Source organism: Conger conger, chromosome 6, assembly GCF_963514075.1.
Source record: "Conger conger chromosome 6, fConCon1.1, whole genome shotgun sequence".
Lineage (NCBI taxonomy): Eukaryota > Metazoa > Chordata > Actinopteri > Anguilliformes > Congridae > Conger > Conger conger.
The window spans coordinates 831,790-847,593 of NC_083765.1; the positions used below are offsets into that span (position 1 = coordinate 831,790).

Genomic DNA, 15,804 nt, shown 5'->3' on the forward strand with positions numbered 1-15,804 from the left:
TCCCTCTCCTCTGTCCTCATTCTTCTAGATCTCTCTGCTGCCTTCGACACTGTGGATCACTCCATCCTCCTGTCTGCCCTGTCAGCAACGGGCATCTGTGGCACAGCCCTGGACTGGATTGAGTCCTACCTCTCTGGTCGCTCCTTCCAGGTTGCCTGGGCTGGTTCGGTATCGACACCTCGGCCCCTCGCCACAGGAGTTCCCCAGGGCTCAGTCCTTGGCCCGCTTCTTTTTTCTCTCTACACTCGCTCCCTTGGCCCTGTGATCACTGCACATGGGCTATCCTACCACTGCTATGCGGACGATACCCAACTCTTCGTCTCGTTCCCGCCGTCTGATACGCAGGTTTCAGCCCGTATCTCTGCTTGCCTGAGGGACATCCAGAGCTGGATGGACAACCACCATCTAAAGCTCAACCCAGGTAAAACTGAAATGATATTCATCCCTGCTAATACCTCTCCCCATCTGGATCTCTCCATTTCCCTCGGGGATACCACACTCACGCCGTCACCCAGTGCAAGGAACCTCGGCGTGGTGATGGACAGCAGACTGTCCCTTTCCGAGAACATTGCGGCGGTGACCCGGTCTTGCAGGTTCTTCCTATACAACATACGGAGAATCCGCCCCTTTCTCACCCCCTACTCGACCCAGCTCCTGGTCCAAGCGATGGTTCTGTCCCGCCTGGACTACTGCAATTCCCTCTTGGCTGGCCTCCCAGCGTCTGCCATCAGACCCCTCCAACTCATCCAGAATGCAGCAGCTCGTCTGGTCTTCAACCTTCCCAAATACTCACACGTCACCCCCCTGCTTACTTCCCTCCACTGGCTGCCTGTCATGGCTCGCATCAAATTCAAAACATTGGTGCTAGCCTTCCAAGCAGTTAAAGGGTCTTCCCCAGCTTATCTGCAAAAAATCATCAGACCCTACACCCCTGCCAGACCTCTTCGTTCAGCCTCCACAGGCCGCTTGGCACCTCCCCCTCTCAGAACCTCCACCTCACGCTCACGACTACTGTCTGTTCTGGCTCCACGGTGGTGGAACGAACTCCCCGTTGAGGTCAGAACTATAGAATCCCTCCCCACCTTCAAGCGCAAGCTGAAGACACACCTCTTCAAACAGCACCTCTCCCCATCCCTCCCTACCTCCCTGTGAACCTTAATTGTTGTCTCTGTGACTTGTGTATCAGTATTTTAGTTGGCTAGGTAAGCAGTGTTTGGATAGTTAACTTTGGTGACTTTTGCTCTGTTTGTTTGTTTGTTCAAAAAAAAAAAAAAAAAAAAAAAAAAAAATGGCCCTTGTCCTTATCTTTGTTGTACAGGTAGCAGTTGAAATTGTACTTACCTCTAGGGTCTTTCAGCGAACTTATCCCTGGTTATGGGTATGCACTTTGTTGTACGTCGCTCTGGATAAGAGCGTCTGCCAAATGCCAATAATGTAATGTAATGTACTCATAGTTTTAGCCTTGGGTTTTGCCTGTGAAGACTGCATTTGTGTTAGAAAAGATAAACCAACATGAAGACCAGTAACCTGTCTTTGGGAGAAAATCGAGCCATTTTGAACCTTAGAAAAGAGGGGAAATCCATTGCACAAGCATTGGGGATAGCTTGTACAACAACTTGGAAATTTGCAAAGAAGTACTGAGATGAGCCACAAAAGTTCTGGAACAAAGTTGTATGGACTGACGAGACCAAGATTAACCTCTACCAAAGTGATGGAAGAAAGAAGGGATCTGCTCATGATCCAAAATATAAAAGCTCATCTGTGAAGCTCGGTGGAGGAAGTGTCATGGCTTGGGCTTACATGGCTGCTACTGGAGTGGGCTCACTAATCTTTATTGATGATATAACTCATGATGGTAGCAGCAGAAGTCTACAAAACATTCTGTCTGCCAACTTACAGAGAAATGTGTCCAAACTAATTGAGAGGAACTTCATCATGCAGCAAGACAATGACCCAAAATACACTGCCAACACAACAACAGGCTGCATTAGGGAGAAAAGGTGGCCCAATTTAACCCAACTGAATATGCATTTCACCTCCTGAAGAGGAGATTGAAGATTGAAAAACAAACAACTGAAAGAGGCTGCAGTAAAAGCATCATAAAAGAAGAATGCAGCAGTTTAGTGATGTCAGTGTATCGCAGGCTTGATGCAGTTATTGCAAGCAAGGGATATGCTACCAAAGATTAAGTGTTATTTATTTTCAGTTACTTAAATACTTTTGCTTACCTAAAAATTGGGTGGTCTGATACCAAAGGTACAATGTTCTAAGTAGTTTAACACATCTAGGCATAAATACCAACGCACGTTCATCTTATTATCTCAACCCAGATGTATATACAGAATTGGCCGTGCTGTCCCAATACATTTGGAGGGGACTGTATCTACCGAAGAAAAGGGTGCAGAAATAAGGCAGTGGATACCCTGCAGGCTGAAGGACTCTTTGACAGTGAGGGGAACACCCAGCAGAGGGCGCTGCTGCTGCAGGACCTCCTCTCCCCCCTGCTGCTCCTGCACCAGCCTGTCAGCCTGAGCAGCCTCCTGTAGAGCTTCACTGAACCTGCACAGAGAGACACTACTCACACACTACTCACACATTACTCACACTGTAGAGCTTCACTGAACTTGCACAGAGACACTACTCACACATTACTCACACTGTAGAGCTTCACTGAACTTGCACAGAGACACTACTCACACACTACTCACACTGTAGAGCTACACTGAACCTGCCCAGAGAGACACAACTTACACGAAACACACACTATACACACAGGATACTCACACAGTACTAACACACTACGCATACACTACTCGCACTATGCAAACATTACTCACGCTACTCACACACAACTCTCACAACACACACAAACGCTAAACACATTGCACATACTATAGAAACACTACACACACAAAGCACACAACACAAACTACAAAAGCTAAAGCCACAACACATATGTACAAACAGACACAAAGACTGACCTGTCTTTAACCATGGCGTTAATCAGGGGATTGACTTCCTGAATGCGATCGATATAAGCCTGCACCACCTCTACACTAGTCACCTGGGGGGGGAAATCCAACTTTAGACCCAAAGCATAGGCTACCATACGTAAATATATAAGAACAGGCAAAGGTAATTATTTTTTCAAAAAACCCTCATGTTCTTGTTATGGCGTATTAAAGTCACAACAGCCTGTACAACACTGTCACACAGCCTGTATAGCACTGGATGAAGCGTCTGAAGAATAGTTGAAATTTAAATAATTATTGGATCTACTGTATGAGCAGAACACGTGATGCGCATGGGGCACTTTCCGCCGCTCTCTTTCCAGCGGGATACGGAGGATAATCTTCTGATTCCCAGCAACTGTGAGTGCATTGTGGAAGTTTTAAGTACACAATCTAGGCAAGCAAACTTACACTGAACAAAGCTGGCTACGTTGGAGACTGTTGTTGCAATACCATAACCTATGGAACACTTGAACACTATGCCGGGAACCGTTCACGGCTGTTATTCTCACGGATCACTTGTCAAACGTTTACAGAAATAAACAAAGACTCCCTTTTTGCCGCATCACTCCCTTGCGACAACGCCTCCACAACAATAATACAAAGCAGGGCTATACTGACGATTTGGTGATACATACAATTCGAACGAATTGGCGTTTTAAGAAATAGAAAATATTGGTCAATTATACATCCGTCACATTAGCTAATTTAAAGTTTGGTCTATTGGCAGCTGAATACACGCACCTCCTTTCGGCGGATCTTTTTTGCGAGCTGTGTCGCCGATATCATCAGCAGTGGGTTTGTGACGGGAGGCAGTTTCGCGGAGCCGTCAGACTGCCGGGGCGCGAGCAGGTGAAAGAGGGCGAAAAGAAGCCCCATGCATGCGCGCAGCACCCAAGATAAGAACCATTCGAACCGGGTCAGCGCCATGCTGGACGACTCAGTCTGGCACAACAAGTGTTTCCTTTCCTGGATCGCATGAATTACAGCAACGCGGTTCCCAGCATGCAACGGGCTGCTACATATTAATTGTGGTCAGCTCTGACTGAGCTGCTACTTTACCTAGTTGGCTTTGGCAAATGAAACACGATGTACTTTAAACCTCTAAACCACAGACCCGCAAACCAACTGGGGCAGATGTGCACAGCTGTGGACTAAGATTGAACTATTTCAGTTGAAATACAGATCTGTGGCCTGCAGTTCTAAACTTACGGTTTTATCAACAGCAAAACACACTGCAATTGACCCCTAACGTCAGAGCCCTACAAAAGAAAACAGCGCAAACATTGAGGCACCGTTGCTGTAGTGTTCGTAACTTTGCTGAAGTTCACAGTTCAGAGCGAGTTTAAACGTACATCGTCCGGAAGCGGTCAGTTAATGCGTTTTAGCCGAACCCCTGTTGTTGTGTAAATAGAGATCAGGCTAACCGAGGCTCGAGTTGAAGCGCTGAACACATGGGTGCGTTGAGGGTTATAGAGAGATCTTTTTAATATTTAAAAACTTTCACTATGACATTATGTACACTGCTCGAATACAAGGATGGACCAAATGCAGTATTGAGTAATTAAATACTTGCATAGGCGGCACAGATGGTGCAGTGGGTAGCACTGTTGCCTCACAGCAAGGAGGTCCTGGGTTCCCCCCCGTCTCTGTGAGGAGTTTGCATGTTCTCCCCGTGTTTGCGTGGGTTTCCTCCGGGTACTCCGGTTTCCTCCCACAGTCCAAAGACATGCAGGTTAGGCTGATTTGAGAGTCTAAATTGCCCGTGGGTATGAGTGTATGAGTGAATGGTGTATGTGCCCTGCAATGGACTGGTGACCTGTCCAGGGTGTATTCCTGCCTTTCACCCAATGTATGCTGGGATAGGCTCCAGCCCCCCTGCGACCCTGTTCAGGATAAGTGGGTTAGGATAATGAATGAATGAATGAATACTTGCATATTTCAAATGTATAATATCTGCCTTAATCATTTTAAAAAGAAAAGACTGGTATAATAGAGTGATATAATTTAATATTTCTCTCATTGTCTCCATGGCCTATCTTAACCAAGAGAGTCAATAGCATTTTTTCTGAAAGAAAACTTTTTAGCCAAAGGTAGAATATCAAAAAACAATGCTATGGAAGTGAGATTTCTTATCTGTATGGACGTCCATTCAGGGCAGTTTGAGCAGTGCTGCTGTATAAACAGAGGGACTGAGATTCTCTTCCTGTGAATTTCCCCGCTGTTCCCTCCTGGGTCCCTCTGGGTCCAGATCACCAGTGCATTGTAATGCAGACACAGTACTGATAAAGAAATCACCCACTCTTACCCTCTTACAGCTGCAGTTTCCTCTAAAGCGTGTCCAGATTGTCCACTCCTCCCTCTTGTAGTTCTTGTTAATGGCCATATCTATCTCAAGGTCGGTTTGTACTTATTGAATTGACAAACTTAATATTGTTTAAAATCAAAAACAGAAATTGAGCCAACTAAAATGTGAAATATGTAAAGTCAACTGATTATATTGGCAATAATACACATGCCCAGCCAGTTGTTACCTCAATATATTGTATTATTGTAAAACTCACACAAGTTGGTCATGTATCGGGACCCAATAGGATTGGAAATTTGTAACAGGGCTGAAGGGACAGTCAATAGTGCACAGTAATTAACTCCTTCAGTCTGGGCTGGGCCGCATTTTGGAAATCCATATCCTACAGGAAATAAGGTAATGTCAGTATTGTGGTAAGGGTCCAGCAAACCAAATGCATAATAATGCAATTCTAAAAACATGCTAATTTGAAACGTTGATAGAATGTCCATTGTTTACTTTGAATTTATCTGGAGAAATTCTATCATTGTTGTTCTTTGCTGCTGCATACTTCTTCAAAAGTACTCGTGCATATGAATACTATTACCTATGTTTTGTATTGGCTCTCTGGAACAAGAAGAGCTCACGTACAAACTTCTCTGACCAGTATCGGTAATCCTGTAGCAATGCAAATGTGTGATCCCCATTTGTGAGCAAAAAATCAGGTTTAACTTCAGCCGAACCTAGAACCGGCTAGTGGTGTAGTATTGAAGACTCTTGAGCATTTTAGCTCATGGCATTACGTTTCCAACTATGTATAGTTTGTTAGGCTTTCATAAAACAACGCACCATGTTTTTTGCCTGTGTTATGAAACCGTAGCATTTGTATTATGTTTTGTTCTTGAAATCTTATGGCCCACAAGGTTGACATTTTACAAGAAATTTGTGATGCCTACGTGACTTCATCTAAACAGAGCACTTCCTTTGGGGGACTTCTCTCCTCACTCTAGCCTCTCGAGTAATCTTGTGTGGATATTTCTGAGGAGGACGGTGAAAACACCCTTGGCTCCATAATAGAGGTCATTTTCATAGTCGTGATCCCATTTAATATCCGAGAGCATCGAAATACATTCTCAAAATATCGCATTATTATTCAGTATGCTTATAAATTAGGAGCAAGCCTAATAAATTTCATGTGAAATTGTGGAATATGTTTGTCTCATTGATGGGGGTTGGGTATTTGCCAAAAACATCAATCAATGCACCTCAATAAATATATTACTTTGCAAGATGTTACTATTGTGATTATTGTTTTTTTTTTTTTTAGAATCTTCTCGACCTGTTGCTAATTACATTTCCCCAAACTCTTGTACTACAAGCCAATATGAAATCATTGATAAAATTACTATAAAATGTAAACTGAATAAACATTGTATTTGTAAATTATTTTGGATTAAAATAGTTAAAATGACTAAAATGTAAATGTAAATATTACCTCTAGTGATTAATTAATTAATTAATACCTCCAATAAAGAAATTTATATAAAAACGTACATAAACGTACATTAAATAATGTAATTTACTGGAAAAAAAACCCCAAAAAAACCTTTGTGATCATCTTTAATACGGTGGCTAGTTTAATATATATGATAATCTATATATGTGATAATCTATATAATCTATATATTAAATACTGAGAAGGAACAGATGTTCAGCCCCATCACAAGCGTTATGCCCTTTTTTGGTAAAAGTGAGAGGATTGAATGTTGAAGGTTGAAGCCAAAGTCCAATGATGGCTGTAGTTACTTATGCAAAACCAGGGGACCACATGACAACTTATATAAATCTTACAATCTTACATCCTTACAAGACTATACAGGCCCAGCGACTGCTCCACCCACTTATCCCACACACCCCAAATAGCAGCCAGCTTGTCTTTCTGATTTCAGGGAGTTGTACTTCTCTCATGGACTGTGTGTATGTATGTGTGTGTGTGTCTGTATGTGTGTGTGTGTGTGTGTGTGTGTGTGTGTGTGTGTGTGTGTGAGTGTGGGTGTGTATGTCTGTGTGTGTGTGTGTGTGTGTGTGTATATGTGTGTGTGTCTGTATGTGCATGTGCGTTGTGTGGGTGTGCACTGTGTGTGTATAAGTGTGTCCCTCTGTGTATGTATATGGGGCAGCCTGTAGCGTCGTGGTTAAGGTACATGACTGGGACCCGGAAGGTTGGTGGTTCAAGCCCCATTGTAGCCACAATAAGATCCGCACAGCCATCGGGCCCTTAACCCAGCAGTGCTCTGGGGGGATTGGCTGCTAATGTCATGAAATGTAAGTTGCTTTGGAAAAAAGTGTCAGCTAAATAACAAATAGTTAATATTGTATGTACGTATATGCAAGGAAAACCTTAAGTTTTTGGCAACTGTGTGTTTGTGTATGTGTGTGTGTGTATGTGTGTGTGTGTGTGTATGTGTGTGTGTGTGTGTGTGTGTGTGTGAGTGTGAACCTGTCTCAGAATTGTGGTGCAGTGCCTTCACATTTTCAGTTCCTTAGAAGGAGATGAGAATCTACAGAAACGAGAACAAAATGTAAGAACAAAACTCCATTCTGCTTAACTATTCCGAGCTTCCGCATTTGGCAAATATCGCAAAATTGCACAGAATAAAACAAATTACATAGCAGATTCTTAAGGCCTTTTAACACATGCATCTTATCGAGGAAATGTTTAGATTTTAACTTTATGTGTTGGCCTCATGTGAACAGAACCACAGTCCATTGTTCAAATACGGAAGATGTTCCTGCCAATTTCTGGACTGGAACCTTGAGAGATTTCTGGATTCGGCTGCATCCTTCCCAGATGGAGCAGCTGAAAGGCTCAGTTGCCAACTGCACGTGTTGCTGAGCATTAGCTGTGTGCAGCTGCACAGTGTTTACCCTGAGGTGCTCAGCTGTGTTCAGAGTGCACAGTGTTTACCCTGAGGTGCTCAGCTGTGTTCAGAGTGCACAGTGTTTACCCTGAGGTGCTCAGCTGTGTTCAGAGTGCACAGTGTTTACCCTGAGGTGCTCAGCTGTGTTCAGAGTGCACAGTGTTTACCCTGAGGTGCGCAGCTGTGTTCAGAGTGCACAGTGTTTACCCTGAGGTGCTCAGCTGTGTTCAGAGTGCACAGTGTTTACCCTGAGGTGCTCAGCTGTGTTCAGAGTGCACAGTGTTTACCCTGAGGTGCTCAGCTGTGTTCAGAGTGCACAGTGTTTACCCTGAGGTGCTCAGCTGTGTTCAGAGTGCACAGTGTTTACCCTGAGGTGCTCAGCTGTGTTCAGAGTGCACAGTGTTTACCCTGAGGTGCTCAGCTGTGTGCAGCTTATTTTGAACAGCTTATCAAAGCTTTTCAGTTACCTGAGTTGAAATCCAAATTTTACATTCAATAACCAGTCATCCCAGCAATGCTTGCCTTTTTCCTACCACCAAAGTATACCTACTGCTTATTTGACCTAAAAGCTAGATGGTACCGAGTACCCCCAGAGTTTCTGCCTCCACTACATGACCTGGCAAGCTATTCCGCACAATGGCCACTCTCTGTGTGAAAGAATACTTCCTAATGTCTGTGGAATTTTTTGCACGTGTGTTGTCCTTATAAGGTGGAGTGTGGAAGTTAAATATGAGAACATGCTTTTGCTGATTTCTGAAAAGAGAAATAAGGAAAAAAAAAAACACCGCACTGTACTTTAGATGAACTTGGTGTACGTGACAAGAGAGCACAAATTGTGTTTTTACCAAGAAGTAAAACTTGTGTGGTTTATCCTTTTGCACACCTAGAAACCTTTTTTAGAAAAGGTTATGACACAATGCCGCATGTAATACAAGCTAAACAGGCCGGTTTCCCACAACACATACAGTCAAAAATACTGTAAACTAAAACAAATGATATTTTTATTGACTTAAACTTTATCTTCCAAAATGTGTAAAGTAGTGTGCTTTATCAATTATTAAATGGAATCAACCATCTTACATTTTTCACATTTTTTAAATCCCCAAAAAACCTTTTCACAAGAATTGTCGCCCCTGGTGTAATACTTTGTGCAAAAACCCCTGGCAAAGATGACAGCCATGAGTTTTTTGCTATAATTTGTGATAAGGATACAGAACACATTTGGAGGGATTCATGATCATTCCTACATGGAGAACCTTTCAGAATCATTTAAATCTTCAACCCCCTTCTTCACTTCAGATCGCAGGTTTCTGATGGGATTTAAGCCTGTAGGCTGAGATGGCCATCACAGAACATTATTTTCACTTAACCATTTCTGTGTCAATTTTGAGGTATATTTAGAGTCATTATCCTGGAAAACTGCAGTGTTGTTATGTACGGTAAATATATCATTCATCAAGCCCAATGTTAGTGTGTAATTTTGGATGCCACAGTAGCCAGCTTCTCATCTTACTACATTCAGTGCTGTGAACTGAGGTGAAGCTTCATGACTGCTTATGATGGGAGGTGCTGTGAGTCTGGGTGTGGCCTGAAGAGTGGGCGTGTCCTGTACAGGCGATGTAACCAATTAAAAGCTTGTGTCTCAGAGAGTAGGCGTGTCCTGTGGAGGGGTGTCACCTGTTTCAGGAAATAAATGCTGTGTGTTCCTCTCCAAGTGACTGGGCTCCACTCTCCTTTCCTGTAAGTACACTTTTAATCTTCATATGCTGATAGCACTGTGTGTAAAGTGTGCAGGCCACACTCATTAGTGATGAAATCTGAATCTGAGATGAATCTGAAATCTGAGCCGAATTTACAAATATCCACCTGAGACTCAACGCGTGTGCAACAATGCTCGCAACGCTCACTACTATGTTCGTATTGCTTCAGGTGGATATTTGTACATTTGTTGAGCTAACTATGGCTAATTTAATAGTGTCTTTCACTGCAGTGGACTAACAATGGCTAACAATTTACTTTTTTCACAACTCTTCATTCAACTCTCCACACAACTCTCTGCACTGACATGCAGCTTTTAGCACAACAGTTAATTTCATGCACAAAACCATAAAACCATAAAAATAACCGTATTGAAACATGTATCAAGTATTTATAACTGCAATATTAAAGTATTGTAAAAGCAACTAAACAGTTAAGCTATAGGTATGTTGTGTGTAGGTGATCTAAACAAATGTTCCTATAGTATTTCATAATAAATGAGTTACTTCAACCAATGAATTTGGAAGTGCAAGATTTCTTCAAAGAAATTAATGCACAATGCATGTTTTGAACAGGTTAGTGCTTGCCATTTTGATTCTTGTGAGATTAGCACCAAATTGATTGTAAAAAAACAATCAATGATACATGTTTCAAAATGGTTCTTTTTGTGGTTCTAAATAAAGGGAATAGTGGAAACAGTAGAAGAGAGTAGACAAGGAAATTGCATTTTTGATTATTTCAATTGTCACACTGAATGATTTCATATCCTTGAAATTAAGAAAGTAGTTTTGCACACTGTAGTGCATGGATTTCACTGGAAGGTAGTGTCCAAGCTTGACAAACAGCTAAATTACTTCTGGTGTATTGACTCACATGAAAAAAAAAGAAGTAAATAATGAACATAGGCTAAGATGCTCATGAAAAAAGTAAAACTCTCTGCTTCAAACAGGTTAAATCAGAACCAAATCAAGAACAAAAAAAAGGCTTTGTCCCAAACATTATTCAGCTTTTCCTTTGGCTCTGTACTCCAGTGCATTGGATTTGAAATTAAACAATGACAGTGAGTACCGACTGTCAACCTTATTTCAGGGGGTTAAGGTACCGACTGTCACCTTTATTTCAGGGTGAATATTTTTGGATAACTACACTAGGCCCTTGTTTGACATGGAAATATAATCAATACATCTTTAGCTATGTGCTTCTCTGTGCTGTGGTGGAAGTTTGTTGCATGACTGACGTTACAAAAAATCAACATGCAAAAAATCTAGTCATCTTTGATTCAATATTGTCTTCAAACTACTCAAAGTGTTTTGTTCTTTGGCACTTCTGTTTAGCCTCCACACTTGCCATTACTCTGATACAAGTCAATATTAGGCTGATTTGTCCCCAAGACTTTGTTCTGTTTTTTGGTTTGCATCTTGCAGTGTAGCCTCTCTAGTGAAGTCTTCCGCAGATTTTTCTTCATTATAACGATAATTCTCCGGTCATTACCTGTAGTCATTGACCTACCAGCCCCTTTCCAAGTACTGAGCTCAACAGTGTTCACTGTGATCTTAATGATGTATAACTTGGGTCCTCATGTTGACAAATGCCAACAACAGACTTGAAAGGCAATTAAAAAACTGAAATCTTTCTTATGTCTGCCCTAGCCATTATTTTTGGTCCCTTAAAATAGGGGGACTATGTATAGTGAGGGGGGGGGCCGGGCTGCTGCCACGGTTACTGACCTGGGTTAACATAGTATTCCTTTTGGATTCAAATACTTATGTGCATTTGACTAATGTACTGGAATAAATTGAATTATCCTGGAAGGAATATCCAAATGGGTCTTAGGAGGGTCCTGGAATCAGTCTGTTGTCCTATAGGTTATACTAGAATATTGGGACAGCCTGTAGCGTAGGGGTTAAGGTATATGACTGGGACCTGCAAGGTCGTTGGTTCGATTCCCGGTGTAACCACAATAAGATCCACACAGCCGTTGGGCCCTTGAGCAAGGCCCTTAACCCTGCATTGCTCCAGGGGAGGATTGTCTCCTGCTTAGTCAAATCAACTGTACGTCGCTCTGGATAAGAGCGTCTGCCAAATGCCATTAATGTAATGTAATGTATAAAAAGGCAAATTCTACATCATCATGATCACCTGATATGGATGTAAATGTACAGACTGCACTGTAAATGCCATGCTAGCACCATTAACTGATTAACTTAATGAATTAAGTAAGTGGAGAGACTAGATTTCAGCTCTGTGAATCTGTATCTCTGTGGAATGGTGGCACCCCCCATGCACTGGGTGAATGAGAGGTATGTTGAAGGACTTTTGGATGCACTGACTGGGATTTTGTTCTTCTCAACCTGTAATGTGCAATATACACTCACCGAGCACTTTATTAGGAACATTTTTACTTTATTACACCTACTTATTATGGAACGATTGTTGGTGGCAGATGGCTTGAGTATCTCAGAAACTGCTCATCTCCTGGGATTTTCAGACACACTAGTCTCTAGAGTTTGCAAAGAATGGTGCAAAAACAAAAAAACAGTGAGCAGCAGTTCTGCAGATAGAAACACCTTGTTAATGAGAGACGTCAGAGGAGAATAGCCTGACTGGTCAAAGCTGACAGGAAGGTGACAGTAACGCAAATGACCACACATTACAGTTGTATGCAGAAAAGCATCTCTGACCATACAACGTAACATAACTATAAGTGGATAGGCTACAGCAGTAGAAGTCTAATAAATACCTAATGAAGTGCTCGGTGAGTGTATCTTGGATACGTATGTTGGGTTTTGACTGGGCAATATGGCCTAAAGTCTCAGGGTGAACTGTTCCCTTGAGTTAACTATAAGGTTACTCATGAAATTATTTTCTTTATATCTTTCAGAAAATTGCTGTACAAAAAGAAACCACAACATAGCTTTTGAAGAATAAAAAATGGGGAACCAACCCTCAGAAAGTAATATGGGGGACAGTCTGAGGTGTGCCTCATGCTGGAAAGTACTGCCCCCATGCCAACGCTTCGATGATTTCACTAGATATCATATTGATGGCAGAGAAGTATTTGCATTCAATGGAGGTGTATACTTCCGGCAGGTTGGCTATTCTGATTACTTCTGTAACGACTGCTTTTATAGGCCAATCAGACAGAGAGAGCAGGAGGAGAGGCAAAGAAGAGAGAGAGAGCAAAGGCAGAGAGAGCAGGAGGAGAGGCAAAGAAGAGAGAGAGAGCAAAGGCAGAGAGAGCAGGAGGAGAGGCAAAGAAGAGAGAGAGAGCAAAGGCAGAGAGAGCAGGAGGAGAGGCAAAGAAGAGAAAAACTGAGCCAAAAACTGCAAAAATCAAAACAACGTGCTGAACAGCAACAGCAACAGCAACAACTGAGCAGGAAGTCAGTGGAATTTGAACGAAAGCAATCTGTACTGAAACAGCAGCTGGATGAGTTTTCGCCTGATGAACCAGACGAATTCAGCAATGATCTCCTAGAAGTCCTCTCATCCCAATGTGACGTCCCAATAACAAGCCTCAGTCTCAACCAGCTGCCTGATGATCAGATGGCCCAGATTATATCAGCCCTGGACAGCCTTCTGTTTGAGAAATGGAGAGATGGCCGTCCCCCTCTCAGAACGTTACAGCATGCACAGGTTCTTCTCACACAGCTGTGTGTCCTGTCTCTGGAGACATCTGAGGGACCTTCCCTGCAAAGTGTCTCTAATCAGATGCAGTCCCTGGTGCAAACCATCAGCAAAACAGCGGATAATGTTTTTGAGAATTTCTTGCTCACTCAAGCCCTCTATTTGACCGTTGTGCACCTTTTCACTGAGGATGATGACTCTGGTGCAGTGCACATCGCCAAACAATGGGCTGAGGGAGACCTTTCTGCTGAGACCCTCTTTGTTCTAAACTTCCTCTGCACTCTCACTGAGTCACTAAATAATGTAGTCGGAATGGCCTCAGTTTTTGTTTTAAAGATGGAAATCCAGTGCTTGAGGCTGCTGTTTTCCACACTCACACATCTCAATGGCAAAGAAGCCCACAAAGAAGTTGCAGAAATGCACCTCAGACTTGCACAAACAAATGGATGGAAACCTACAGAGGTATTGGCTCTCCTCAAAGGGTTTTCAAAAAGAAATGCAGAGGATGCTTCAATAACTAAAATATGTACTTTAATGCAAGTGTATGATGTATCTCCATCATGGACTGATGACTCTGAACGATCTCTCATTGAGGCTATTGACTTCTCTGGCCCTGAGGATTTCTACACAACTTTCCTACAGGCCCTCAAAAGCCAAAGTTCTGATCTTCCTGGAGGTGTAGCAGAATTTATGATGCACTGGAATTTGGATGAACCTGTGTTAAAGAGGGTACTGAACATCACAAACATCACTTCTACCAGTCTGCAGTATTCACAAAATGACCCAGGAGATGCACACATTTTAAAACGTGACTATAAAATTGAGAACATGCAAGATGATGATTTCCAAGAAATACTGACTCAACTCTGCAAAGCAGTTTTCCACACAAAAGGCTGGTGGCCATCCCGGAATCAGATGATGCACTGGAGTGCAGCAGTGCTGACTGAGAAAAGCCAACCAGTAAAGCTGGTTGGGTTTGAAGAGGACCCATGTGTCACAGCCATGATAGCAGCTGTGCAAATCTGCACGGGAAACAAACTAGATATTGTGCTGAGCTCTGGTGCTCTTTCAGAGCAGGAAACCAAGGAGTGGTCTGATTTCTACAAGGTTCTTGGAATTTCACTCAACACAAACAGGAGAAATACAAATGAGTCATATAGTGAGCTTTATGAAGCAGACATTGTGTATGGTGGCATTGAGGACTTTGTCACTGATTACTTTCAGTATGGCTTTGAGGTAATGGAAGCAAGACGCACTCACTTAGTTCGTGGGTTCATCATTGAGAAAGGATGCCTGACTGCTGGCCATAATCTGAACTTTTCAAGACTCAAGGACAATGAAGCCCTGGGGTTTGTAGCAGAGGAGCTGCAAAGCCTCATGGGTAAATGTTCCAGTGAGGAAATGGAAGTGAGGCACAGTTTCCTGGGGGCAGTCTTCCAGGTGCTCCATGCTGACCTGAAAGACCATGTAGAGATGAGGGTCATGCCCCTCTCACAAACTCTGACTGGGAATAAATTACCTTCTCCAGATGTGTTTGTTCTCACCTTTTTTGAGACCCTCCTGAAAGCCATTGCCGATGAAGTGGAAACAATGAAAAAGAGCAATTCTCCCATAGTGAAATGGTGCTTTGAGAGTTTACTTGACTGTGCAATCCAATTCCAAGCCTCACAAACTGGTAAAAAACTTCTGCAGATGGTGTTAAATCTTGTGGCCCAGAGCCTTTGGTCACCCAAAGAGACCTTAGATCTCCTTGGAACATTAACTTCTCACCATCAAGATGAAAGATTTATTTCCATTATGAAGGTTTTACATTTGATGACAACATATCAAATATCTTCTGAATGGAAAGATGAGAACAACCAATCTCTCCTTCAGCTCACAGATTCATCAGGAACCCAGGATCTGATTCTGCACTTAAAACATAGCTGCGAAGCAGAGAAAGAAAAATGTCTTGATACTCTCTTTGATGAAATCAGGGACATGAAAGACCTTGATGAAGAAACCCTGGAGAAATCATACACTGTAGTAAAGCATGTACAAGACCTGATTAAAACTGGTGAAATTAAGAACCACACAGATGTACAGCGAGCTCGGAGTCTGAGCCACAGCATGAAAACAGAAGACCTGCAGGAGATCCTGGCTGTCTTGTGCAATGCTGTGCACCATCATCTAACTGGGGGTAGTTTTTGGCCCAGAGGCA

General features: G+C 42.6%; 1 protein-coding gene across 1 annotated transcript in view; it reads right to left on the reverse strand.

Moving 5' to 3' along the window:
- The window catches only part of LOC133130854 (fatty-acid amide hydrolase 2-A-like), a 30,677-nt gene extending 26,592 nt beyond the window's left edge, over positions 1–4,085 (reverse strand). The window contains exons 1-3 of the mRNA XM_061245774.1: positions 3,756–4,085; positions 2,982–3,064; positions 2,423–2,559 (exon numbers count right to left, since the gene is read on the reverse strand). Of these exons, the coding sequence (XP_061101758.1) occupies positions 2,423–2,559; positions 2,982–3,064; positions 3,756–3,941 (406 nt within the window). The 5' untranslated portion in view covers positions 3,942–4,085. The remainder of the gene's footprint in view (positions 1–2,422; positions 2,560–2,981; positions 3,065–3,755) is intronic.
- Between the last annotated feature and the right edge of the window lie 11,719 nt (positions 4,086–15,804).